We start from the raw sequence: 23952 nt of genomic DNA on the forward strand, positions 1-23952 counted from the left end.
AAGTCCAGAATGGTTGGAAAGGAATGAACTGGCTTAGGATTGGCATTAACATTAAAACTAGGAACATAAGAAGAGTGGGACAAGAAACCAACATAAATTTTCGAGATGCTTTACAATGTTTGCAATGCAAAAGAGGCAGAGGTGAATTCAATGGCGAGGACGGAAAAAAAAACTGAAAAAGAAGGTCTCTCCCGCCGGGAATTGAACCCGGGTCTCGAGCGAATCGAACTGATGTTCAAGCTTGACAAGCTCACATACTGACCACTATACTACGGAAGACTCACAGATGTTGACATCTGTCGTAGCTGATTGACGGAAGTGAGGAAGCAGTTTGCTCTATATATATCGCACACATACCCTCAGTCCGCAGCGAACTTCTCTAACACTAAGTACAATACCCATCCCGATACGTGCTACTGCAATACTTGATGTAGAATTTCACCAAGGCCGACAGACAGCAACCGAGTATGCAGCTTTCAAAGATGGTAACAACACATGGTGCATGGCATAAGGCTCGAAACATGGAACAGGCTTGTAGACACCAAGAACCTCATGTCTGGAAATGTCGATAGTTTGGCTCAGCTAGTTCCAATAGTTCGAGCATGGTGGGCATTTGACATGCAATCGTGGCGAACAGCCAGTGTTTTGTTTGTTTGTTTGTGGTGTCGCTGCCACGCTGGAGTTGTACGATGCACTGCACTGCAATGCCGACACCCTGCAGCAACCCGAGATAAACCTAGCAGCTGACAAGACAGTAAGTGCGCATCCATACACTACTCACAGCTGAAGCATCTCTGACTCGCAGATCCAGATATAGTCGACTCGCTCTCATGTGATGAGCGTCGAGTCCGAGGGAGATTGCAATTTGCCCCGTCATCGATCGTTGCCCGAATTGTTGGGTGAGGGGGTCCCGTCCCGTCTTCTGTCCCTGGTGGTGTGGCCGTGTTGCTGCGGCCGCTGTGGCCTTTTTGTCCAGCCCGAATACTTACCCCTTGTGCTGGGAAGTACGCATCCAGGACGGCAGCTACGTGCGCACGGCTAGCACCGAGGCAGCTTCGGGTGCCACATTCTTGGCCAATGCGTCTCTCTGATTGGTTGACCAAGTCGCCTCTAGTGTAGCTAATCTTGACGAACTATCGACTCCACCACTGGGTGCCATTTCCCCTGACATAGGTTCTGCAGCGCGAAGGCATGGTTGCCTGGACTGAGACAGACCACAGCTCTCCAGGGCCCTTGCTACCTCAACGGCTACTGACCACGCGCAACCCACCCGGAATCTGCAACAACGCTTCACGGTTGCTTCATCCCATGATCCAGTCTTCTCGAACCCTTCCTTCTTCAGCTTCCACCCGACTTTCTGGTCTACACTAGTGTACTTTCCATAGCCAAACACCAAGTCGGGTCGGTGGTGGCAACTTTTGTGTGCTCTTGATTCTTGTGTTTACATCCCTTCAGTCTTCTCTCCTTACATAGCCTATTTGCTCGGCACTCGATACTACACCAACCGTGCCTTGCTTGTCGATTCTCCTGCCGATCACGCCGACTCTAATTCCACGTACAGCGGGCCTCGTTTCAGGAAAAAGCGTCCTGCCAGTCACTCCCTTTCCCCGACGTTGATCCAACTGGCCACCCTTACCTGACCCATCCCACATCGCGAGAAGACCCGGCACCCAGCACTCGGCAGGCTATAATCTCTTGGCCTACGAAGCTTCGCTTGACATTTTGTCCCGAACCTCGTCCTACCAGCGCAACGCATCCTGTCTCTCCCCCGCCACGGGACCGAAGAGAGCCACGCCAGCGTCGATACCCGTCTTGCTGTGCGACACACTCAGCAAGCGGCGAATACCTGTTTGACATCTCGACCTCGCTTGCCCAGCTTGTGTCATCCCATGTCCTCCCTCTCGACCTAGAATCTCGACAAACCCGCCGAACATTGCGTCGCGACCGAGCATTACAATCGCGCCATCAAGGTAGATGGGGGCTTCTAAACGCTTCTCCATCTCCTCTTCGCCATAATGATACCACGACCAACATTTTTGTTGCGGTACATCCTACCCGCCATCGCCATTATACTATGTCTCTTCTACCTTAGCAGTACCGACAACGTACTGCCTAGTGTTGACGTCGCCGCCCCCCCAAGGCAAGGCACCATAACCGGAGAGAAGCCCGTGGGAGTACCCCAAGGGAATGGCAACATTGAAGAGCTCATAATCGATCACACATCACCGCCCCCCGCTGTTAAGCCTCCCTCCAACGAGCCTCCCGTTCATAACACTCCTGCCAACAACTCTCCTGCCGACGCGACCTCCTCCGCCACCTCCACCACCTCCAGCACCCCGCCTACCACCTCCAACACCGCGCCTGCATCTTCTGACAAGGGTTCTTTGAAATGGAAGCCTGCCGACTTTGCTACCGGTGACCACCCCATCGACGCTCGCGTCCGAGCTGCCGAGAAGGAGTTCAGTGACAGACTAGCAAAGCAGACACACACGCTCGCTGATGCTGCTGCCGCTTACCGTGAGCGTCGCGGCCGCCACCCCCCACCCGGCTTCGACAAATGGTACGAATTCGCCAAGGAAAAAGATGCTATCATTGTCGAGGACTTTTGGGATCAGATCTACCACGATCTGGAGCCCTTCTGGGCACTCAAGCCAGCCCGTATCCGTCATGATGCCTATGACTTTGAGATGCGTATTTCTGTCCGTGACGGCCAGGCCTCGAGTGGGAGCGACTGGTTCTGGACAAAAATTTGGCTGGATCTGATCAAAACCATCCAACACTTGGTTCCTGATCTGGATATCGCCCTCAATGCCATGGATGAACCCCGCATGGTGGTGCCCTGGGAAAGGATTGACGAGTTCATGACAGCGGCGCACAAGACGAGGACCGTTAAGGATGCCGCAATTGTGGTTGAGAAGTACCCAAAGTTGCCCAATCTTGATGTAAACCCTTCTGAGGATGAAGTTACGCCCAAGAAGGTTTGGGAAGACAAAACCGGTATGTCCACCAGCAGGCTCACACATCAGACACTGGATGGATCAATCTAATACTCAGATGACAGGTATCCCAAGTTATTGGGCCATCGCGCGCCGCGGCTGCCCCCCCGACAGTTTGGCCCGTACATCGACTCTCATGACCGATTTTGACCGCCGCCCGACCATTAACAACAACTTTGCCATTCCACACACCGAGAAGGGATATGTGTCGAACTACACGTTGAGCACCATAGTCTGTCACCAGCCTGATCTTCAGGGGCTCAATGGTATCTTTGTCGAGCCTCTTTCTATTTCTGCTACCGATACGCTGTTCCCCATGTTCGGCGGCTCCAAGCTGGCCGTCAATAATGAGATTCTCCTCCCTGCGCCCATGTACTGGAATGAAGAGGAGCGTTTCATGGGCGAAGAGGGTGCTGACGTACCCTGGGCTGAGAAAAAGGATGCCGTAGTCTGGCGTGGTGTCGCCACGGGAGGAAAGAACCGCGAGACCAACTGGCGCGCCTTCCAGCGCCACCGCTTCGTGGCCATGAACAACGCCACTAAGCTCGAGCGCGCAGTCTCATGGACTGAGCTCCCAGAGAACTTCGACTTGCCCCCGTCCGAATATGGCCTCAAGGCCCAACAGGATGGCAAGCTGGGCGATTGGGTCAAGGGATGGTCTAACGTTAGTTTCGTTGACCTCTTCTGCACCCCCGCGCCTGAAAAGGGCCTCGGATGCAACTACACCGACCCGCACTACACTGTCACGCCGGGCATGAAGATGGCGGCCCAGTTTTACTACAAGTACCTTCCCGACATTGACGGCAACTCCTTCTCGGGCAGATACCTTGGCTTCCTGAGGTCAACATCTCTACCCATCAAGGCCACTGTCTGGAGGGAGTGGCACGACAGTCGTTTGACTGCCTGGAAGCACTTTGTCCCCATGGATAACCGGTATAGCGACTGGTTCGGCATCATGGAGTATTTTGTTGGTTATGGTGACAAGGTCAAGGGCCATGATCAGGTTGCCGAGGCCATTGCTATGGCTGGAAAGGAGTGGGCCGACAAGGCGCTCCGAAAGGAGGACATGCAAGTTTATGTCCTTCGATTGCTGCTCGAGTACGCCCGGTTATCAGCTGATGATAGAGAAATCATGGGTTGGGTTGGTGACCTGATGGGTAGCACCGGTGCCAAGACTGCTGGTGCCGCCAATCCGAAGCAACAATAGGCGGCAGCTGAGACCGAGATTGATGCTTGAGTTGGAATTTAGCTGGTATTTCCTCTTATCAGCCTTTCTTTTGGAATATGCCTCCTACAGCCCAGATACTTGGGCCCTTTTGCGGAAGAGAGATGGAGCGCCTCTGTATACTATAATGAGTCATGTGGTCGTCATGTTGAAGTTCACTTCCCAAGCTAGTTAGATTTGTTCGTGGGCAAAAAAAAATGTTTTAGTAGGTTAATCAAGCAGATCAGGGTCTTCGGTCGATTATATGCTGTCACCAGTGTTCGGATACATGTCGAACCAGCAGTTCGCGCGGACGTCGAAACGATGTCTGCCCCTGACCAATTCTAAGCGGCCGTGGCATTTATATGTGGCGGGCCGAATGTGTTTTTCACATTTCCCCAAACATGTCGGTTCCGAATAGACCACCGAAAGATCGCCGAATGTCTTGAGGTCACCGAAAAACCGAACGACAATGTTCACCGACCGAGTGTTTGTAAGCGGAATGATTAGTCAGCCCAGTCGACGTTGGACCTACTTATTGCTGTGTTATACAATGAAGCGTGGGGAGTTAATGCCGCGCTGATGAATGAAAGGAGTGGAGATACCGAGGTTCCCGATTCAAGAAGCTGAAGAGGCAAAGGGCTGGGGTATGATGTTGTTCCCGCTGGTGAACCAGTATTGTCACGAACTTGCAACACGATTTGAACCCTTGTTGGCGACTCGATATACAATATACTCCTCCCTATGTCCGTTAACGCCGTCCAGCTTCAATCCAACCCCAACCCTCGAGTGCATTGGCCCCTCAACTCCCCCAAGACGCCGAGCTGAACGAAGTTGACTTGCCGTCTGACAACCACATTCATATAAGCAAGTAGGCTAGCTGTACCGTGGAGGTTGAAGAGGAGTAGGATTGTGAGATATAAGGTTTCAATCATTGAATTTCTTTGGTGAGAAGCTGGAAACTAAAGCTATGAAAGTCTGGTGAGCCCAAAATTGATTTCCACTTGCGGGCGAAAAAGTGAAGTTCTGGGCCCTGCGTTATGATTTGGGGTACAATATAGTGCATGCGGGGTTTGTATGGGTCCCGCCTGCGAGGAGCACTAACACCGAGACATCCTAACCGGGACTTCCGTTTTGGGGGGTGTCCTGGTATATACTATTATACATACCTGGTATATATTGAAGCTGGTCCCCGTCAGTATACATCTTCATCTCATATTCTCGCCTCGACAACCTTTCCTTCTTCCTTCCATCTTGATATATTAATAACTCATCTTAAAATACATAATTACATAGTCAAACCATCACAATGGCAGCCCCCTCCGCCTCCGGCCTCAAATACGCCTCCAAACTCGCCGGCCAGCGCGTTCTCATCCTCGGCGGCACCTCTGGCATTGGCTTCGCCGTTTCCGAGGCCTCTCTCGAGGCCGGTCTGCTCGTGACCGTCTCCTCTTCATCCGCCCCCAAGCTCTCCACAGCCTTGGACCGTCTCCGCTCCTCCCCCGCCTACGTGCCCTCCTCCACCTCTGTAGCCGAGGGCGGCGTCCCCCGCCTCACCGGCTTCACCTGCGACCTCTCGAACCCTTCCACCGTCGAGGCCAACCTCACGCAACTGCTCGACCAAGCCACCTTGGAAGGCCGGCACAAGTTCGACCATGTCGTCTTCACCGCGGGCGACGCGCTGGCCTTGACGCCCATCGGGCAGATCACTCCCGAGGGTTACGCGAGGGCCTCCGCCGTGCGCTTCACGGCGCCCCTGATCCTGTCCAAGCTTTTGTCTACGGAAAAGTACTTCAACCACTCGGTCTACAGCAGCATCACCTTCACGAGCGGCACCAACTCGGAGAAACCCGCGCCTGGGTGGAGCGTGGTAGCGGGCGTGTGCGGCGCGATCGAGGGACTAGCGAGAGGGCTGGCGGTGGACTTGAAGCCTACGAGGGTCAATCTGGTCAGCCCCGGCGCGGTGAAGACGGAGTTGTTCAGTGCGTTTGGTGAAGGGGAGCAGTTGGAGCAGCTGCTGGATGGCTTCAAGAAGCAGACGCTGACGGGGACGGTGGGCACGCCCGAGGACGTGGCGGAGGCGTATATCTATCTCATGAGGGACCGCTATGTTACGGGGAGGTGCTTGGGCACGGATGGAGGGAGGCTTTTGGCTTGAGTTGGAAGGAGTTGAGAGGGGTTCAGCGATGGAGGAGAACGGATGGGGGCTCGTCTTAAGCTTTCGTTTTGTATCTCTGGTGCATTACACTAGAATCTTCGTATTTTTCCGTCGTAATCATTTCCATCATGTCCGTATTTGAAGCCAAAACCTCGTATCCGTCGTCATCCCACCTCCAATTCTTACGTATCGAGCGCCCGAGAAAACACAAACATGTACCAAAAAAAAAAAAAAAAAAAAAAAAAAAAAAAAAAAAAAAAAAACCACCATAGCTCGCTCGCTTCATAACAAAAAACATCCCAGACCCCCTTTTCATCCACCCACCTGGCTTACCTCCCTCCCTCCCCCTTACCGTCTATCATCAGCAAAAACCTGATAAGCAATAACCATAATCCACACCAAAAACACCGTCCCGACCAGTGCAAACGAAAACACCGCATACCAACTCTGGCAAATACTCCTCTGCTCCAGCCAGGCGAGCGTGACAAGATTCTGGCCCGTCGGTTGCGGGTCGGCGCCAAAGACAAACAGATTGCAATTCGAATTGACGCTGCCGTTGGGACCCCAGAGCTGCACGCTGATGACGATCAGTCCCACCAGCCAGAGGACGAACAGGATGAAGCCGCCGATCATGACGATGGACGGAAGCAAGCGGCGCTGGAAGATGAGGGCGAGGAGAAAGGCGATAAAGAGGATGGTGAGAGACGAGACGGTGATGAAGTAGGGGAAGTACCTGGTTACCTATGTTAGTGATGATTTGGGATGGGCTGGATAAATGAAGGGAGGGAGAGAGAGGGAGGGAGGGAGGGAGGGAGGGGAGCTTGGACACAACGCACGTACCAAGGTACAGGTAACAAGAGGATGTTTTGCACATCAATAAACGTCGCGAATACGCCGATAATGGTGCAAGCCGCGATGAGCATGATCAGCATCCACACGTTGAGTTGGATGGCTGGCCAGTGGTACTTGTGTACTCGCTCGACGCCGACGCCGCCGTCGCCGCCAATGCCGCGGGAGCGGTCGTAGACGAGTGAATCGCTCGTTACTGTTGATGCCATGGTTGGCGAACGGTTGGGCTCGCTGATGATTTTTTATTTTTTTTTATTTTAGAATGACGGCCTTGGAGTTGAATGAGAATTGAGTCTGGGGACCGACGACTGATAGAGGGAGTTGGATGGGCTGTCGACTGAATGTGAAGATGTTGGTTCACTTCGAGCTTTCTCCCTCAACAATACCGGCAACTTTGGACGTCAATATCCTCTTTTCTTGAACCTTTTCCGTGGTCGCCAGCCCGGAACCCCTCGATACTAAACAGTAACCCACTCAACCGCCGCGGTGTGTTGCACGCCCTGAGGATGATTCTCCAACTTCCAAACGGACTCCCTTCCTTAGACACTCTGACTTTGCCTTACACAGCTCCACCTGTAAGACTTCAACTTCCAGCTCTTCTGCAGAGATCTTTCCGCAAGGGGCCAGCCAGGCGTATGCGGTCAATGTCTAAACCCGGAAGCGCACAACCAATTCTCACGTCGTATCAATGCACTTTTGACTTTGTCGATGTGTGGACGCGCGACAGCTTTGCTTTAGGATGCCTCTGTAGCGTAATTCCGTGAAATCGACGCTGTTGTTAGCCCTCAACTATAGTTGAGAACTGGGCTTGGCAGACGATGACAAGATCCGGATTGTAAAGGTTATCAGTTAGTCGTCTGTCGTTGAAGTAACAAATTATTGTCTCTGGTATAAAAGATGGTATATCCATCAGTTAGAACAAAGCTATTGTTGAAGTCGTCGACGATGGTGTTGCTGTTGTTGTCCTGTGAGTCTGGGACCTTGCAGCCAGCCTGCCTGGTACGACAGTGGGGTAGAAATCGAAACTTGCTACGGCCGGTTTCCCGTGGCTGGGAGACTTTAGCGAGCCGAATCACAACTAAATTCAGCAGGCTGGGAGGGGATGAAGATGGATGTTATTGTTGGCCTGCATCCATGACACATAATATTCCAGATATACATGATATATGCAGCTATGAAACCTTCCACCGACCTCAGTCCCCAGTTTCGTCTGTCTGTCAAAACTCGAAAGTGATCACTGAGTTGTCAAGGGCTCCATCGTTCGGAACAGCGGCAGGGCAGCGCAGTGACAGCGGACGGGAACGGTGATCTCGGCGCTTAAAAAGAGACTTGGCTTGGCTTCCGTCTGGAGGGGCAGCGTTATCGATAATGAAGGACCACAACAGCACACTAGGTCCGTCCGATCTTTGAGGTGGGAGGGATGAGACGCGCCATTGCAGCGAGGAACTGAAGATAACCTCCCGCCTCAGTGTTTTTACCTTTTCGCACACTCGTCGTTGGATGCTCAGTCATGTTATTTCGGCGCAGGAGCCCGGACACTGCAGTGGCGGCGCCGTTGACATGCTGCTTAAAATGGTGCGGTGCCCGACCGAAGAGTCCGATGTCGGCCATCTGCGAGTTAAATGTCTGTGCAGCATAATTGGGGGTGTAGAGTGCAGAGAAACTGCAATAGCTTCATTGTTCAAAGACAGACAACGACAGAGATGGAGCCAACAAAGTAGAAGCGCAAATAAAAGTTCTTTTGCGTTTCAAAGGGGATCGATGTATGCTCTCCATGATCAAAGACATCAAATCCCGGGCTGACTTCCAAAGACTGGCCAGGCCCGCAAGAAAGCCGTCTATGTACAGGCTAGCTCTTGAGAAAGAAAGAAAAAAGACAAAAGTATTCCCCCAATGGTATCCTAAAACACCTGACGTCCCATCCCATATCTATAGGAGACATCATTATGCTGCCGTTATTTGTCCTGTTATGTCGTATATGTAAAAAAAAAAAACGCCGCGTTGCTGCGGCCTCCCTGTGTTCGGCTCTTCATCTGCCCCCCTTCTCTTCTTCACCCCCTAAATATTGCCTTTACTGCCGCCATTGACTACCCTTTGGACAGGTGTCACACTCATAGAAGGCTTTCGCCGAGAGCGCACCTGACCAAGGAGCAACCAGCGCGAACAGTCTCGTGTGCGCCAACGTCGTTGGGAGCCGCCAAGGTAGGGTTGACCTCGACAAGATCGACAGCGACAAGGCTTCCCGTTTCGTGCACACACTCGCAGATGAAGTCGCCCTCGCGGAGAGTGAGACCGCCACGGACCGGGGTTCCCGTGGAGGGAGCCCACATGGGATCGAGCGCATCGACGTCGAACGAAAGGTGGATAGGGGTGTCGTTGCCGATGTGGCCGAGGGCCATCTCCATGACGCGACCGATGCCGTGCCTGATACGAAAGGGGTAATGATTAGCAAGATGCTCCGGGTATACTCATGTCATTCATCGGGGACTAGGCTTACTTGTCAATGTCGTGCATGCTGAACGCCTTGATTCCGTTCTCCCTGAGGATGCGCTTCTCACCCGGGTCGACATCGCGGAGGCCAATGTAGACCAGCTTCTTGACACTGAGGAGGTGGTCGGGCTTCAGCCAGCCAAAGAACTCCTCCTTGTCCTCGCTCGCCAAGCCTGTGAGGAAGCTGACGGGCATGCCGTGGATGTTGCCGCTGCCGCTGGTCTCGGGGGTATTGATGTCGGCGTGGGCATCGACCCAGATCACGGCAATCTCGCGTCCCAGGCGCTCCTTGATGGCCTTGGCCGAGCCGGCAATGGTGCCAATGGCAATGCTGTGGTCACCACCGAGAGTGAGGACCAGGCGACCCTCCTTGGCGTGCGAGTGGACCTGCTCAGCAATGCGCTTGGTCACGTTGGAGACGGCGCGCGGGTTCTTCATGTTGCGGTGAGGCGGGTCCTCCTTGGGAACGAGGTCAGTGTAGAGGTGCACCTCGTCATCGCCGTGCAGCCTGTAGCCAAGCTCTTCGCGGAGCTGGGTGAGAAGGCCGGACTCGATGAGGGCGGAGGGGGCGGCGTCGACACCAGGCTTGCACTAGAATTTTGGTCGTGTCAATGGATGCCAAACGCGTCAGAAAAAAAGAAAAAAATAAAGAGCATCACATACCTGGCCGCCGGAGAAGCCTACGGCAACAATGCCGAGGTCCCTTGGCTGGGAGAGAAACTTGGACTCGATTGGGGAAGACATGCCGAAAGTGTTGCCTGGTTTTTGGATCATTGGTGCCTTTGCGGACGAGGGAGCAGCTATATAAGCCGCTGCGTGGTTATCGACGAGGGAGGGAGACATTAGCAAAGAAGGAATGGTGCCGAAGAGGTAGGGTAGCAGTGGGGGTAGACGAGGGCTAGAGCTAGTGATGCAACCAAAGAGATCTCACAAGACCAAGATCGGAAGAAGGCTAGTGCAGTGTAGTGTAGTACGTAGTAGGTGTTACAAAGAGAATGAGAAGTTGTTGAGGAGAGAAGGAAGAAGAGAAATCAAATCAAATAGAAAAAGAAAAGAGAAATCAGATAGCTTTTTTTTTCTGAAACCCACGCCATGACATATTCACCTACCTTCCCGACCTCTCCATCCTAGCAAGGAAGTTTCGACATGCCTAGATTCCCACCGCTCATGCCCCGGTACTGGTCTCGGCGTGAACGGATCCGAATCACGGACCACGGATCACTTTATCCTCATCCCGCCCCGAGGAGGGATGGAGTCCGTTCCCAAGGCTCCAACAAGTCGGAAATGACGGCTATTGCCGGTACTATCCGACAATACCCTGGCATTTTTGCATCTTGTCTCACCGAGCCGAAGAGCAGATCTGGGCATCTGGCAGTGGAAGAAGGTGAGGGTAGGATTCAGTATTACGTACGGTGATCTTGGCCATGTGTCAAGGCCGCCAATAAGAGGGCCCTGATGGCGCCTCCTTGCTTGAGGGCCGACGAGGGGTTGATCAGAGAGTGGAGGGGCATCCTGTTTGACAGCAAAGACATTCGAAGCAAAGCTTGTCAGCCGAGTCAGCTTTGTGGCAGCGATCGCGAGGGATCAGCCCGGCCAAGCAGAGCAGGTGGTTGGAGACGGAGAGTCTGTGGAGGAGCATTCCCGCCAGTGGTGGCATCGAGGGTCAAGGCCCATCGTCTCATGGCTGCCACAGGTCCGAGTGGAGGTTATCTGAAGTTCTAGAAAACTTCCAATTCTCCATTTTTGCCCATTTCTGACTCAAAGCGGCGGGCCAGATAACTCGACTATGCGCCATGATAAATCGCCATTGTGGATAAAGTGCAACCAATGAGGGCCATGACTTCCTTTGACGGCTCAACCACCAGCGTTCGCCGTTCTCCGTCTCACGATACAAGACGTCCCCATAACTACCCCTCCAGAAGAAGAGAAAAGAGATCAGGAAACGAAAGCAGGAACAGATCTCATAGGGCCAAAGCAATAGATGAATTGTCTAGAAAGATCAATTCCGGGAGCCAACTCAAGAGAATTATGGTAAGAAACGGGATGTATGGTAGCAGGAACTCGAAGACGCAAAGGACCACCGCAATACATATCGATAGTCCCGCATAAACGTGATAACTGAGGGCTTTGAAAAAGACCGATCTATTCTTTCGTTGTCTTCAATTGAAACCTTGACTTTGAGTGAGGACTTCAGTTGGTACACGAATGGTAGTTGCCGTCGCAGAAAGTTGATGCTGTGGCCCTTGGTGATTTATCATGTCACATAGTTGATTTATCCGGCCCACATGGCAGGATACGAGCAGTCCAATTGACCGTCCCGGCCATACCCCGGTCTGTCAGAGGATGGTTTCGAGCACAAAAAAAAACCTCTACCCAGGATGCAGGCATTTGCCATGACACCTTCGACGACAGGACCGGAAGTCGGCAAGCTCGAGTCGCTCTTCAGGTTCTCCTGGAGGTTTTTGTTAATGCGAGATCGGTGTTTGCTATGTTGGACGCGCTTGTGCGGTAGCGGATAAGCTTGCGCTATGCCTATCTCACAGCGAGGTACCTCTATGTACTTTGTTAGATATCCTTGTCGCTTGTCGCTGTGTTGGGGGGAACTTCTACACGGTAGTCACGTCACACGAGATGGAATTTGTCTGTTCCTTTTCCCACCGTACCTAGTTATCAGATGATCAGATAAAAATTGGGTTTATGATGGCTGAGAGTTAAGATCCAGAGATGCTGAGCAACCTCGGGCTTCCCATGATACTCCGGATGTTCTGCTGTAGTAGAAATGCGGGATATAATTTCACAAAAGAGGTGACCGGGTGGACTAGGAAGCGTCGTCACTGCTCGTCCTTTAACGGCAGTTCCTCCGAGGCTTGCTGTCAGTCCCATTTCCACGCCGCCTATATCGGTCCAACGTCGGCAAAACAATTCATTGGAAGTCGATGTCTGATGTTTGAGTTCTTCATCTTCTTCATCTTCTTCTTCATCTTCTTCATCTCCCTCTTTTTGTACTATGAAATCCACCGCTGAAAGAACGCACTTCGTTCCGTCATGATCTTGGGATATTGCAGGCTAGATCAGGATTTTGTTTGTCCAGAAGTGCCATAACGAGCAGTACAGCTGTTCCTTGGAAAGCTTTGGATACTCAAATGGCTCTCTCGCCTCTTTACGTACGTCTTCTTCTTCTTCTTCTTCTTTTTTATTTCTTTTTGTTCCCTTACAGAAGGTGACGATCTAGACTACTGTGCCTACCACAGTCTTCCTGTCGGTTTTGTTGCGCTTCGATTGCTTTTCTTCGAGCTCAAGGACTGGACAATCGAAGCCAGACCTAGCTGGTTGTTGTGATGATTCAATAGCATTGTGATGCCAATGCGGGATGCGAAGCTGAGAAAGAACATGCTGAAACACAATAAATAGTCTCTCTCCGTGTGCCATATGGGGCGCAGATGAGTATGTCAGGCACATGCCATTAAACGTGAACGTGCTGTGCTCTGAATTCAAATCACCATGTCATGTCAGCTGGAGATGGTCTGTTGGACTTCGTATTGATCTGATCTGGGTGCACAGCCCGAATAAAGTAAGGCAGAATGTCCGATACGCCTGCCATCCATTGCCCGACTCAAAGAATCCAAATCAAGGCAAAATGATGGTCAAATCTCGAAATCATAGATTGAAACGAAACATGGCCCATCGTCGACCACATCCGAATTCAGTACACTGGGAATACCATGACGAGACGGGATGCTGGTTCTCCTAGTAACCAAACATGGATGTCCCCCCAACGGTAGCACCCGTCGTAGCACTCGTTGATCATGTGTGATACCGCAAGTGCTCTAAAGCGCACAATGGGAAACCCATTTTACCAACTATGGCCTGAATTCGGTAGCCCTGAATATGGTGTTTCCAGCAACACACGTTTTCCCATGTGAGATATTACGCTTTGTTCAGTTTTTGGGTTTGACATTCTCAAAGGACCTCGTGGTGTCTACCATACTTTGTTAGTGTGTATGGAATTGGGATCCTGACCGTGGTTGGGTCGGGTGGACATAGTGCACGGTCCAACCACGCGACGGGACCGCGTGAATCCTCCGCCCACCCAATTCGTTGCATGAGGACAACTCCGTCATACTGGACTCCAGACCATCATCTCCCGCTGGGAGCTGCTGGTTGCACGGACGATCACAAGTACCTTTCCATCAACAAAATTTTGGATCTTGTTGTTGTTGTTGTTGGTCACGATCCAGCCAAACTTACGACAAAAGGCAATACGCGACATATCATGATCCTACCTACCTCCATACCTACCTAGCCAGACTGATCTTACTTACCTCGAGGTCCCCCTACAGCTGGCAGCTACAGTACAGTCAGTCCCTTTGTAATCTACTGCAACCCCTTACGAACCCTGGCCAATCGGGCCCGGTTGGTAGGAACCTAGGTACCTCTCGTCTACTGTGGTACACTACCTCTACTAGCGGGAGGTCATAACATCGACAGCCACCAGCCAGCTCACAAGTGGTAAGGTAAGGTAAGGTACTTCCTGCCAGGCCATCTATTAGACCATTTCCAGGTACATGGACCTGCAGTCCAACCTCTCCACTCAACAAACGCCTACTATCCCCCAAAAAAGACTACACTACAGATTGCGGATAGTGATGCGGAATCTGGACTTTCTGGAACATCTCTCTTCAATTCACCTCTTACACTAGTGTACTTGCTACGACTTATGACACCTCGACTTAACTTAACACCTTAAATCATACTAATTCTGACCTCATAATCGCGGATGTAGTCCGCTAATACCTCGACTTCCGGACGACGCGACCATCATCAGTACGGCGACGACTCCCAGGACGACAGCACGGCGATTGACGCAGACACGGGATAAGGGAGGAGCCCCTTAAAACAACCGCAGCGCAATTGCGCTTAGCCCAACGCGATCCAGCACCGTCACCCTACCTCTAGGGCTGGCTGAAACCCAGGCCGGGAGCATACGGGGAGAGGTAGCTGAGGACTGAGGTGATAATCATGGAGGAAGAAGCCCAAGAGCGAGGAGGCCGTCGGTCGCGGCCATCCACAGCGACAGTTCCCGACAGCAATGCCGACCCTCAACCTTCGACGCGAATGAATGGCGGCGGCAACAACAACGACACCAACAACCGCCCCTATCCCTCGCCCGCAACCTCAACTGCAAGTCCGGGTACATCGCTAAGACCCGATGACATACGGCCCCTGCACGCCGCCAACTCTGCTTCCTCCCTTTTAGCAGTTCCCGAAACCAGCTATTTGGAAGGGCCGAGTATTGAGTTGAGGCAGTCTGATTCGCAAGCCGAAATTGCCGTCCATCAACACCTAAACGAGATCGAATCCAGCTTTTCCGCCCCTATTTCACCCTTTCCGACTTCAGACCGAGGCATCGACGATACCTATGACCTCTTCGACTCCGCGTCCAGAGAAGCTGCACCTGCCGGGCCGACAGCGACCGCTGCACCTGCGACTCCTCCTCCACCCCCACCAGCGCATGCCGACGTACGATTACAAACAGAGAGAGACACCCAAGAATCAAGGCCCGAGTCCGAAAATGACTCGGGCGACGACACACAACATCTCCCCCAAAGCCGCTCCAAAATGCGTGTAGCCACAGTCGAGGATGCCGACAAGACCACCATACAGAGGTCCCACAACGAAGAGGAAGACGGCGGAAGTGGGGAAGAGAGCCAGAGCAGAGAGGACGAGCTGAACAAAGCCCACGAGCAGCAAGCCGCGGACACATCAATGACAAGTAACACAACTTCGTCTCTAGAAGCTTTCTCTCCATCTCCCCCAACTGCTGCGGCTGCCGCGACGACAGCATCTCGCGTCGTTCCGCAACCGAACCTGGACCGACAAGTTGATGACTATGACGGGAATGGGTTGTCCCACGAACAAGAGCACCAGGACGACTCTGACGAGTCTGACTATTGGCACGAAACTCCCACTAAACCACGGTTGACCCCCGGAAATAATTCGAAGCTGCAGCATGCACCCTCCACCCAAAGCGCCAGGAGATTCCTTGCGAGAGAGAACCTGACCCCGGAAAAGACTCCTGAGCCGGCTTCCCAGCAGCCGGAGGGTAGAAAGCAAGGCCAAGAGCAACAACAGAAGGATCACCAGCAGCCTCTGAAAGCAGAGAGAAGCGAGCTTCCCCAGCGCCCCAAGTACCTTAAGAGAGGTCAGGCTGGACAGCGTGGTTCCGTGTCATCCTATGCTAGTGATCCAGACCCCGACAGCGATCATACGATTGGTTTGGAAACAGACTACGCGCTGCATTCCGGAGGTGCGTCTTCCTCGACAGAAAGACCGCGAGATACGAACGGCCTCACGCGGACCACCAGTATGGGCAGTTTTGCTAGTGGCTACGAAGACCCAGATCCCTCGGGACCCATTTCTGGACTCACTCCTCTCGACGAAGCTTACAATGCCATCTCCCCCGAACCGGCGGTCATGCGCCAGCTTCGGGATCATGAAGATGACGGGGTGCGAACACCGAAACCCCGCAAGACGCCCCCTCCGCTCGCTGCCCCATCTGACACGGTTCTCGCCCGGCATGTTAGAGATGTGCAGGTGCCCGAGTCTCTGGCGAAAGAGTACAGGGCGAAGACAGGTCTGACGACGCCATCGAAATCCCTCAACCTCGCCGATCTTAAGAGTCCCGACAAGCTGGGCGCTTCGGTGGTTCCGACTCGCGCTGGCGGAAGGAGCTTGACTCTAAAAGAGCAAAGTAGCACCATTGAGCGATTGAGCAAAGAGAACTTTGACTTGAAACTCAAGGTAATGTTTTTGAGTGATCGCCTGGACAAACTCTCTGAAGAGGGTATTAAGGAAATGATCTCGGAGAACGTGGAGCTCAAAACTGGGCTAGCCGTGTTGCAAAGGGACAACAAAATGCTACGTAAAAGGGTCAAGGAGTTGGAGAAGCAAGTCAAGGATGAGGATGAGCGGCCAGGTACTGCGCGCAGCGATCAGTCAGATGAGGAGAATGCTGCCTTTAATCAAGAGGTACAAGAAGAGCTGATGTACCTCAGGGATCAGCTGGAAGAGCACATGGTCGAGATTGAGAGGCTCCGGAATGAAAATCTTCACAAAGAGGCGGAAAAGAGGCGAATGGCGGAAATGGTTCGCACCCTTAGCGAAAAGACGGGCGAAAGGTTCGGCGGAGACTTGGATCGGCAAGAAGAGGCCGACGTTTACAAGGATCTGCTCGAGCAAGAGACGGCGAGGAGGGAGCAGAGTGACGAGGACAACCGAAAGCTGCGTGAAGAAATCTTTCGCCTCAAGCAGGAGCTGGCGATGCAGCCGAACGGCAACGGGCCATACCAACAACAACAACAACAGCAAGGTTCCAACATGTCATACCTCAGCCGAAGGTCCCGCGAGCAGGGGAGCGCTTCCAGTCGGCCTACCACTTCATTTTCAGCTGATCAGGACGTTGCCAGCTCGGCTACCACTCTGATTGAAGAACTCCGTCGGGAAAGCGAACAGTTGCGCCACGAAAATGCCGAACTTCGTCGTGAAGTAGGCGCACAGACCTCGATGTTGACTTCTCGAAACCGTGAGAAGGAACGTCTGTACCAAGAAATTGAGGATTTGAAAATGGCACAGCGTCGCGGTGGCCCTGCTCCGTCTACCATTGACAGTCTCTTGGAGAGGTCAGCATCCCGTGCCGGTGCCCATGAGAGGTCACACTCGAGAGCTAGTGGCAGAACGGGCATGACGGGACTAGACGACGCCGACCGCGAAGAGCTCGAGAACAAGATATCTCAGATGAGAGATAAGAACAACGAACTTCGTCTTCAAAACCAAGATCTGGAGCGCGAGCTGGCGGCCTGTATGGAGGACTTTGAAATGCTCTGCGAAGCGAAGAAGCAGGCTGAAGAGCTTTCCCATTCCCTGCAAGATGACCTGGAGGCAGCAATGCAGGATCTTGTCGCTCTGCAGGCCGAGCGTGACGAGGCACTTCAAGAACACGCGAACCTCGAACAAGAGTTTGAAGCTTTGCGCAAAGAAGCCCAAGAGGAGATCGATGCGCTGGAAGGTGAATCAGATCTCCGTAGTGCTGAGATTGAACGCCTCCAACTTGATCTGAATGACCGTAACGAGAATTTCGAAGCGTTACAGGAGGAGATGCGCAAGATGAGCGATGCCCTTGTTCGCCTGGAGGATGAGCAGGAAGCCAAGCACAAACGGATACAAACACTTGAACAAGAGCTGAATGATGCCAACAGAGAACTAGAGGAGCTCGAATTCAAGCTTCTTGAGGCAAACGACAAGGCCAACCGTCTGTCAGTCCAGCAAGAGTCAAGCCAAGGGGAGATTGCCTTCTTGCGGGAAGAACAGGAGAACGACAAGATCCGGATTGGCGATCTGGAAGCGGCACTGGCGAATTCCGAGCAAGGTGTGCGTGATGAAAAAGACCGAGTCAGAGAGCTGGAGAACCGGCTGGCCCAGGAGAGGAGGCAACGAGAGATTGTTGCAAACAGGGAGAAGGAGGAGGTACAGCAGTTCATCAACGAGCTCAACAAGGAAGCAACAGCAGCCAAGGATGAAGCCCGACGACTGCGCAAGAGCCTGACAAGCAGGGAGGTCGAGGCTACAGAGTGGAAGGAGAGGCTCTTGGAGCTGGAGAACAACCTTCGCGAGGCTCTAGGTGACCTGAATGGGACCAGGTCTAGCCTTCTCAAGGTAAGCAGGCATCTAACTGCGTTGCAACCTGGACTGCAAACTAACAAGCACGACAGTCTATTGCCAAGCTCCAAATGGACCTCGAAAAAGCTGTCCGCGACCTTGACACCACCAAGGCGTCACTGGCTGAGAAGGACCGCATCATCAAGCAGCGTGACGCTCTTCTTGAATCCCATGCTCTCGAGTCCCGCAAGGTTGGTGAGATGCTCGATAAGGAGCGCCAAGCTCATCGGAACACCAAAAACCAGTTTGAGACGTTCCAGAAGACGCACCAGCATGTTACGCGCACACTCTCTCAATCAGAGGCGCGCATTGCCGAGCTGGAAGCTGGCAAAGCCCAAGACAAGAAACGCATCGCTCAGCTCGAGGCCACCTACAAAGAGCAGCTTACCGAACGCAACACGCTGCTCCTCAACCTCTGGACCAGGCTATCCAGTCTCTGCGGCAGCGATTGGGCTCACGACAACAGTCTCATCAATGGCCGCGCTCTGCCTAGCTTGGAGTCGGTCGCCACCATGTTCCCTGGCTTCAGCAAGAACCTCTTGGCTGCGGTCAAGACTCTGGAAACCATGGTCAGTAGCTTCCAGACCAAGGTGAAGTCGGTAGAGCGTGACCTGTGGAGAGAATATCAGGCACTGGAGAGCCACCTGGAGATGCGAGCCAAGAAGATGGATCGTCTAGAGCACATTGTGCGCAACAGCATCGCAGCCGGCACCACAGGCAACGGCGTCTTAACCGCTGCTGAAGCGCAGGGCAGGCTGGCCCGGCTGGAAGAAGCCTACAGGCAGCTCAAGGTGGAAAACCACACTCTTCGGACAGCAGCCGAAGTTCGTGCTAGAGCCGCGTATGCTGCTGCCCACCCTTCTCGGGGAGGAGGGGACCGTCACCAACAAAGCCCCAGTCCCCTGCCATCTGCAGGGCCAAGGGACAGGGAAGGAATGCCCAGTGACAGGATGTCTATTTACAGCCAAGTCGACGCCAGAAAGGGCGTCAGTAGCAGGCCGAGTTCTATCGCTATACCCCAGCGATCAGCGAGTAGTAGTCGCAGGTCCATGATCAATGACATGGACGGCCACAATGACGATGTTTTACTACCGGGATCGTCCCAACCGCCCCTGTCTCGAGTACAGAGTACCCAGTCGCAGCAGAGTCATCAGCACCAGTACCAGCACCCCCAAGTGCAATCCCAAGCCTCCTACACTGGCCCCGGTGGTGGAGGTGGGGGGATTCAAACATCAAGCGAAAGGGGAGTCGCCCCTCCTTCCGGTCCGGGGTCAACAAGTAGTACCAACAACCCTGCTACGCCTGGTATGTTCTCCCAAAGTGGAGGTGCAGGTGGAGGAGGGGGGTCAACGACGAGCACCGACAACAAGTGGATGCTCCGCCTAAGAGACCTGGAGTACAAGCTGAAGGCGGAGAGGGAAGGGAGAATCTTGGACCGTAACGAGGCGCTCAAGAGGATCAGTACGAGCGAGTCGGAGAATCTGGCGCTGAGAGAGAATCTGGAGAGGGAGAAGAGGAGGAAGCGTGAGAGTGTCCAGAGTTTAAGCGGTGGCGGCGGGGCTGGGGGAATGGGTAGCGGAATGGGCAACGGCGAAAGGGGATCCTAGATGGTATGGACCGTAGCCGGGGCTTCCTTTAGGGCGGGAGCCGGATAATGATATTCCACAGCAGCCGAGTCAAGAGTTCCCTCTTCATAGGATATGGAAGCATATTAGATGTTGCTGGTTACGCTGGCTCTGGACCTGTTGTGTTTGTTCATCAGTTTGCGGACAGGGAATATGGTCTGTCTTGCATCAAAGACAAGGTTGGTTGGCGTCGAAGACGTACAAGTAGAGTCGTGGAGGAGAGAGAGGTTGTAGGTCCGTTGTTGGTTTTTCTTTCTTTTCAGTCATCACCTGTTATTGTTCACTATTTTGTGGTTTGGCCATGGGTCTATTGGTCAGGTCTAGACAAATGGTATGGAGACGGACATTGTTACTACTACCACTATTACTACCCCTTTTCCTTGGTGAATGGTGTTGTTGTTTTTGTGGCTTGACTGCCATTTTATAATAGCCCCCGGCCCCGTATTTTTTGTTCCTCGCTTGGGCAGCAGCATATGTACATTCTATGACGACATCATATGTGACTTGAATAGGCAATCAAAGCTCGACTCTATGAATCAATATGATATGGTAGTCATCATGAAGAAGTGGAAGTCAGAAACATTCATGCCTGTGTCTCTGAAATACGTTCCTATGTAATGGTGTGTACAGTAACTGTTCGAGTGGTACAAAGAAATGGAGTTGGCCATAGAGGTACTCACTGATTTGCACGGTACTTACGCTAAGATACCGGACCTGCATGAATGGCTGCCGCTGTGACGTCGGGTCAGATACTACCGACGATAAGCCTTATCAATGAGCGGTATACAAGGGCAGAAATAATTGTCGCAGCTGGTTGCATGGGAAAAGTAAACGTGATTCTTACGGGGCAATTCAACTATCCAGTGTAACATAACATCAACATCGAAATACATACCACCCACCACCAGACAGACAGGAGCACGGCAGCGCCATCTCGACGTCCCGTCCCCCGCTATCTTCTTTTACTCATTCTCGTTCTTATATCATCGGCAAACCCGTTCCGTTCCGGACAAACGTGACCTCCCCCGCCGTCCTCTCCCGTCCACGACCGATGCTCTCCAGGGTGCGCAACAATGCTGTGCGCCGCAACTTCGGCCTGGGCCAAGCGCCATGTATATCGTCCATAATTACAACCGTCACATGCCCGAGCACCTCTGGCCTATCGGCCAACTCCCGCGTACAACAATGGCACGCGCGAAGGGCATACCGGTCCACACAAGCTCTCGAAGCTAAGAAGCCTTCTGCCGGCCAGATGATGCGGGAAGCCATGGGAATCCTCCAGTCAGTCGGAGCTGCAGACCAAACACCAGAAGCAAAACCCAAGAGGACGAGGACGCGCAAAGCAAAGACGGCTGAGGAGGACGTTGTAAATCAAGACGAAACCGCAGAACCGAAACCAACGCGGCGCAAGAAGGCTGCTGACAGTGCCGAGGATGGAGAAGAAGCAAAAGTGGAAAACAAAGAACCCAAGAAAAAGAGGGCGGGGCGGCCACGTATACACATTCCCGAAGACGGTAGTGCCGAGGCCTTGAAGCTGGCAGCGAAGCTGGCAAAACGAGAAGCTGCAGCAGCAGCGAAGAAGAGGCCCTCATTAAAACCCGCCAAAATATCGAGGAGCGATGAGCAAAGCATGCTGCGGCCTTGTGTGGACCCCATGCAAGAGCGACTATACGACACCGAGCTTTGGAGCTGGCTCGATTATGGGCGCACGTCCAAGAAGGGACTGGCACCCGCAGCCGTTAGAAAATACGACCGGACCCGAGTCCACGTCACCAGCGAGAAGATGGTTGACGATGTCCTCGAATACATGAAGCCCACCTTGACGCGCCACCAGGGCTGCGACATTATCGATCTAAACCCCGGAGCTGGCGTGTGGAGCACCAAGCTGAACGACCTGCTCAAGCCTCGCACCCACCTGCTGCTCGAACCAGACGCGGGCTTCTACGAACCCATGCTAGAACCGTTGCTTGCCCGAGACGGTAGCAAACTAATAGCCAAGGACGGCCTTGTCTGGGCGGAGCTATTGTCGGTACTCACGCCCGAGTACCTACCGCACCAGAAAGAGCACCATTACTCGGCCGACGACGTACCCGAACGGAACGACACACTCCTGGTCACCGCCAATCTTGGCTCCTACCCCAAGAGAAGATACGCGAGCTTCGCGAGCGCCACGGCCATGATCCTATACCAGTTCAACCACGCCATTCGCAGCGGCGCCCTCTTCCAGAAATACGGTCTGGTACGCATGCTGCTCTGGCTCGACGACGAGGACAAGGCCGCCATTCTTCCGCGGATGGCTCAGCGTCGCCGCCGTGTGGCCGTCGACGCCGAACTCAACTGTGAATCCATTACGCACGTGGCGGGCCCCGATTACTCCAACATCGATCCATCCAAGCGTCTCTGGTTTAGTCGTGACATCAACATCGACCGCAGCAGCGCCCTGGCAGCCTTGCAGCGCATGCGCGAAGCCGGGATCCAGACCCCCGCTGGGCGCGAGACCAAGATCCTCCGCGAGGTCTCGCAAAATTCCGACAGCGTAGTCGCCGCCGGCGAGACGCCCATCACGTACGACTTCCGTCACCAGGCCGAATATGAAGAGCTCTTGAAAGACTTTGAAAAGGGCAAGATTGCCCTCGCCTCGGAAGAATACAAGGCCATGATCCGCATGCGCATCCAAATCGACTCGGCCAACAAGCGCTTCAGCAATATCCACAACAACATGGCGAATTTCCACCGGCTGGTGGACGAATGGCGCATTGCCAAGGCAGCCAATGACGACAAAGAAATTGCATCCATCATGGAACGGTACAAGGAATGGGAAAAGTCCTTTATCGCCCTGGGCTCGACCGCCTGCGGCGACTGGTTCGTCCAGCGCGACAACCTGCACCTGTGGAAGCAAAAGAGCATGCACTGGGACCGCAGGGCCATCGAGCCGCTCGTGATTCAGAGTGACGAGTTTTTCCCGCATGTGCCGCTTTCCCTGCTCGATATCCAACCCAAGGCCGCGCACAAGGTGTTGCGGTCCATGGGCCCCAACACGGATCGGAGTGGTGACATGGCGGAAGTGCTGATGCGCAGCATCATGGCGTATACCAACTCGTCCATGAGCAAGGTGCTGGATCGATTGGCGCCCGGAGCGAGCGAGTTTGTGTATCCCATGTGTAAGAGCCTGGTGGACCCGGATCGGGGCGGTGTGCCCTTTCCCGGAGCCGCCGAGATCACGGTGCGGGGGATGAGCGCGTGGCAGTTTGAGGATGTGTTGGAGCAGTGGATGAAGTGGCCCTTCAGACCAGCGTTGCAGGATTTGATTAGTCAGTTGTCGGATGAGTATGTGGAAGCCGAAGGGGAGGAAGCGAAGTTTGGGGGCGTTAGTCCGGAATTTTAGAGATATCGGGGCTGTCTGGGGGGGGGGGGGGGGACCCTACTATCAAATACGCTTGGGAGAAGTGAAATTTGGGATGTGATATGAGCTTGTGCAGTGAGAAGAAACAGCAGAAGAAGAATAGCGGCTGCTTCCATGCTGGCTTTGTTAGAGCTAGAGGACAAAACATTTGTATAGGTAGACACTAAGGCGGCAGGCGATTACATAAAGATCATGTTACTGTACGATATAAGGATGAGAAAATGATTTTTGATGTAAGGGGAGATACCACACTTGGGTGAAAATTTCATCTCTCATATTGTTGTTGTGTATCCTTCCAGCTGTCGCTCAGCGTATCTCCAAGTACACAAGTATGCTGCTTTACCATCAGTCAATGTCGCCGCGCTTTTTAGAATCGAACTAAGGGGGTTCAAAATTTGGCATAAGTACGACTATCAATGCCAATTTCAGTCATATTTCCCCGTTGCAAATCGAGCCAGTACTGCAGGCATGCTGCTATCGAAAAACAGCTATTAACTCGTCTGAGCATATAC

The 23952-nt window shown here is 53.2% G+C and overlaps 6 protein-coding genes and 1 non-coding gene across 9 annotated transcripts; 4 read left to right on the top strand and 3 right to left on the bottom strand.

Annotated features, from left to right (window-relative positions):
- Positions 1 to 186: 186 nt before the first annotated feature.
- Positions 187 to 279, bottom strand: NCU15304. The gene has a single exon. It is a non-coding gene; the product is annotated as a tRNA-Asp (tRNA).
- A 910-nt stretch (positions 280 to 1189) lies between these two features.
- NCU02336 (capsule associated protein) lies at positions 1190 to 4500 on the top strand. The gene is made up of 2 exons (XM_954669.2): positions 1190 to 2997; positions 3062 to 4500. Exons 1-2 carry the CDS (start codon positions 2016 to 2018, stop codon positions 4201 to 4203), a joined length of 2124 nt encoding a protein of 707 aa, XP_959762.1. The 5' UTR covers positions 1190 to 2015; the 3' UTR covers positions 4204 to 4500.
- An 816-nt stretch (positions 4501 to 5316) lies between these two features.
- Positions 5317 to 6573, top strand: NCU02335. 2 transcript variants are annotated; one of them, XM_011396841.1, is made up of 2 exons: positions 5317 to 5394; positions 5497 to 6573. In XM_011396841.1, the coding sequence occupies exon 2, from the start codon at positions 5510 to 5512 to the stop codon at positions 6356 to 6358; it is 849 nt and encodes a 282-aa protein (XP_011395143.1). In that variant the 5' UTR covers positions 5317 to 5394; positions 5497 to 5509; the 3' UTR covers positions 6359 to 6573. The 2 variants fall into 2 exon arrangements, with proteins under 2 accessions (XP_011395143.1, XP_011395142.1); XM_011396840.1 differs by having other exon boundaries at positions 5317 to 6573.
- A 49-nt stretch (positions 6574 to 6622) lies between these two features.
- NCU02334 (hypothetical protein) lies at positions 6623 to 8199 on the bottom strand. The gene is made up of 2 exons (XM_954667.2): positions 7199 to 8199; positions 6623 to 7091 (listed from the first exon to the last, which is right to left on the bottom strand). Exons 1-2 carry the CDS (start codon positions 7414 to 7416, stop codon positions 6707 to 6709), a joined length of 603 nt encoding a protein of 200 aa, XP_959760.1. The 5' UTR covers positions 7417 to 8199; the 3' UTR covers positions 6623 to 6706.
- A 428-nt stretch (positions 8200 to 8627) lies between these two features.
- Positions 8628 to 11030, bottom strand: aga-1 (arginase-1). Of its 2 annotated transcripts, XM_011396839.1 has the most exons (4): positions 10807 to 11030; positions 10361 to 10509; positions 9705 to 10288; positions 8628 to 9631 (listed from the first exon to the last, which is right to left on the bottom strand). In XM_011396839.1, exons 2-4 carry the CDS (start codon positions 10469 to 10471, stop codon positions 9319 to 9321), a joined length of 1008 nt encoding a protein of 335 aa, XP_011395141.1. In that variant the 5' UTR covers positions 10472 to 10509; positions 10807 to 11030; the 3' UTR covers positions 8628 to 9318. The 2 variants fall into 2 exon arrangements, with proteins under 2 accessions (XP_011395141.1, XP_011395140.1); XM_011396838.1 differs by lacking the exon at positions 10807 to 11030 and having other exon boundaries at positions 10361 to 10758.
- Positions 11031 to 14261: 3231 nt separating this feature from the next.
- Positions 14262 to 20560, top strand: NCU17239 (anucleate primary sterigmata protein B). Its single transcript, XM_011397070.1, has 2 exons — positions 14262 to 18409; positions 18466 to 20560. The coding sequence occupies exons 1-2, from the start codon at positions 14717 to 14719 to the stop codon at positions 20017 to 20019; spliced, it is 5247 nt and encodes a 1748-aa protein (XP_011395372.1). The 5' UTR covers positions 14262 to 14716; the 3' UTR covers positions 20020 to 20560.
- Positions 20561 to 20909: 349 nt separating this feature from the next.
- On the top strand, positions 20910 to 23688 carry NCU17240 (hypothetical protein). The gene has a single exon (XM_011397071.1). It carries the CDS (start codon positions 21089 to 21091, stop codon positions 23420 to 23422), a length of 2334 nt encoding a protein of 777 aa, XP_011395373.1. The 5' UTR covers positions 20910 to 21088; the 3' UTR covers positions 23423 to 23688.
- The last annotated feature ends 264 nt before the right edge of the window (positions 23689 to 23952 follow it).

Source organism: Neurospora crassa, linkage group VII (assembly GCF_000182925.2).
Source record: "Neurospora crassa OR74A linkage group VII, whole genome shotgun sequence".
Taxonomy (NCBI): Eukaryota; Fungi; Ascomycota; class Sordariomycetes; order Sordariales; family Sordariaceae; genus Neurospora; species Neurospora crassa.

Excerpts from the sequence above, each read along its gene's own strand:
- NCU02336 (XM_954669.2), top strand. The coding sequence starts at position 2,016 with ATGATACCACGACCAACATTTTTGTTGCGGTACATCCTACCCGCCATC. Across the intron at positions 2,998-3,061 it reads GGTTTGGGAAGACAAAACCG|GTATCCCAAGTTATTGGGCC; the intron begins GTATGTCCACCA and ends CTCAGATGACAG.
- NCU17239 (XM_011397070.1), top strand. The coding sequence starts at position 14,717 with ATGGAGGAAGAAGCCCAAGAGCGAGGAGGCCGTCGGTCGCGGCCATCC. Across the intron at positions 18,410-18,465 it reads CCAGGTCTAGCCTTCTCAAG|TCTATTGCCAAGCTCCAAAT; the intron begins GTAAGCAGGCAT and ends CAAGCACGACAG.
- NCU17240 (XM_011397071.1), top strand. The coding sequence starts at position 21,089 with ATGCTCTCCAGGGTGCGCAACAATGCTGTGCGCCGCAACTTCGGCCTG.
- aga-1 (XM_011396838.1), bottom strand. The coding sequence starts at position 10,540 with ATGTCTCCCTCCCTCGTCGATAACCACGCAGCGGCTTATATAGCTGCT. Across the intron at positions 10,289-10,360 it reads TAGGCTTCTCCGGCGGCCAG|TGCAAGCCTGGTGTCGACGC; the intron begins GTATGTGATGCT and ends CCAAAATTCTAG. Across the intron at positions 9,632-9,704 it reads AGCATGCACGACATTGACAA|GCACGGCATCGGTCGCGTCA; the intron begins GTAAGCCTAGTC and ends CTTTCGTATCAG.
- NCU02335 (XM_011396840.1), top strand. The coding sequence starts at position 5,510 with ATGGCAGCCCCCTCCGCCTCCGGCCTCAAATACGCCTCCAAACTCGCC.
- NCU02334 (XM_954667.2), bottom strand. The coding sequence starts at position 7,416 with ATGGCATCAACAGTAACGAGCGATTCACTCGTCTACGACCGCTCCCGC. Across the intron at positions 7,092-7,198 it reads CTCTTGTTACCTGTACCTTG|GTACTTCCCCTACTTCATCA; the intron begins GTACGTGCGTTG and ends ATAGGTAACCAG.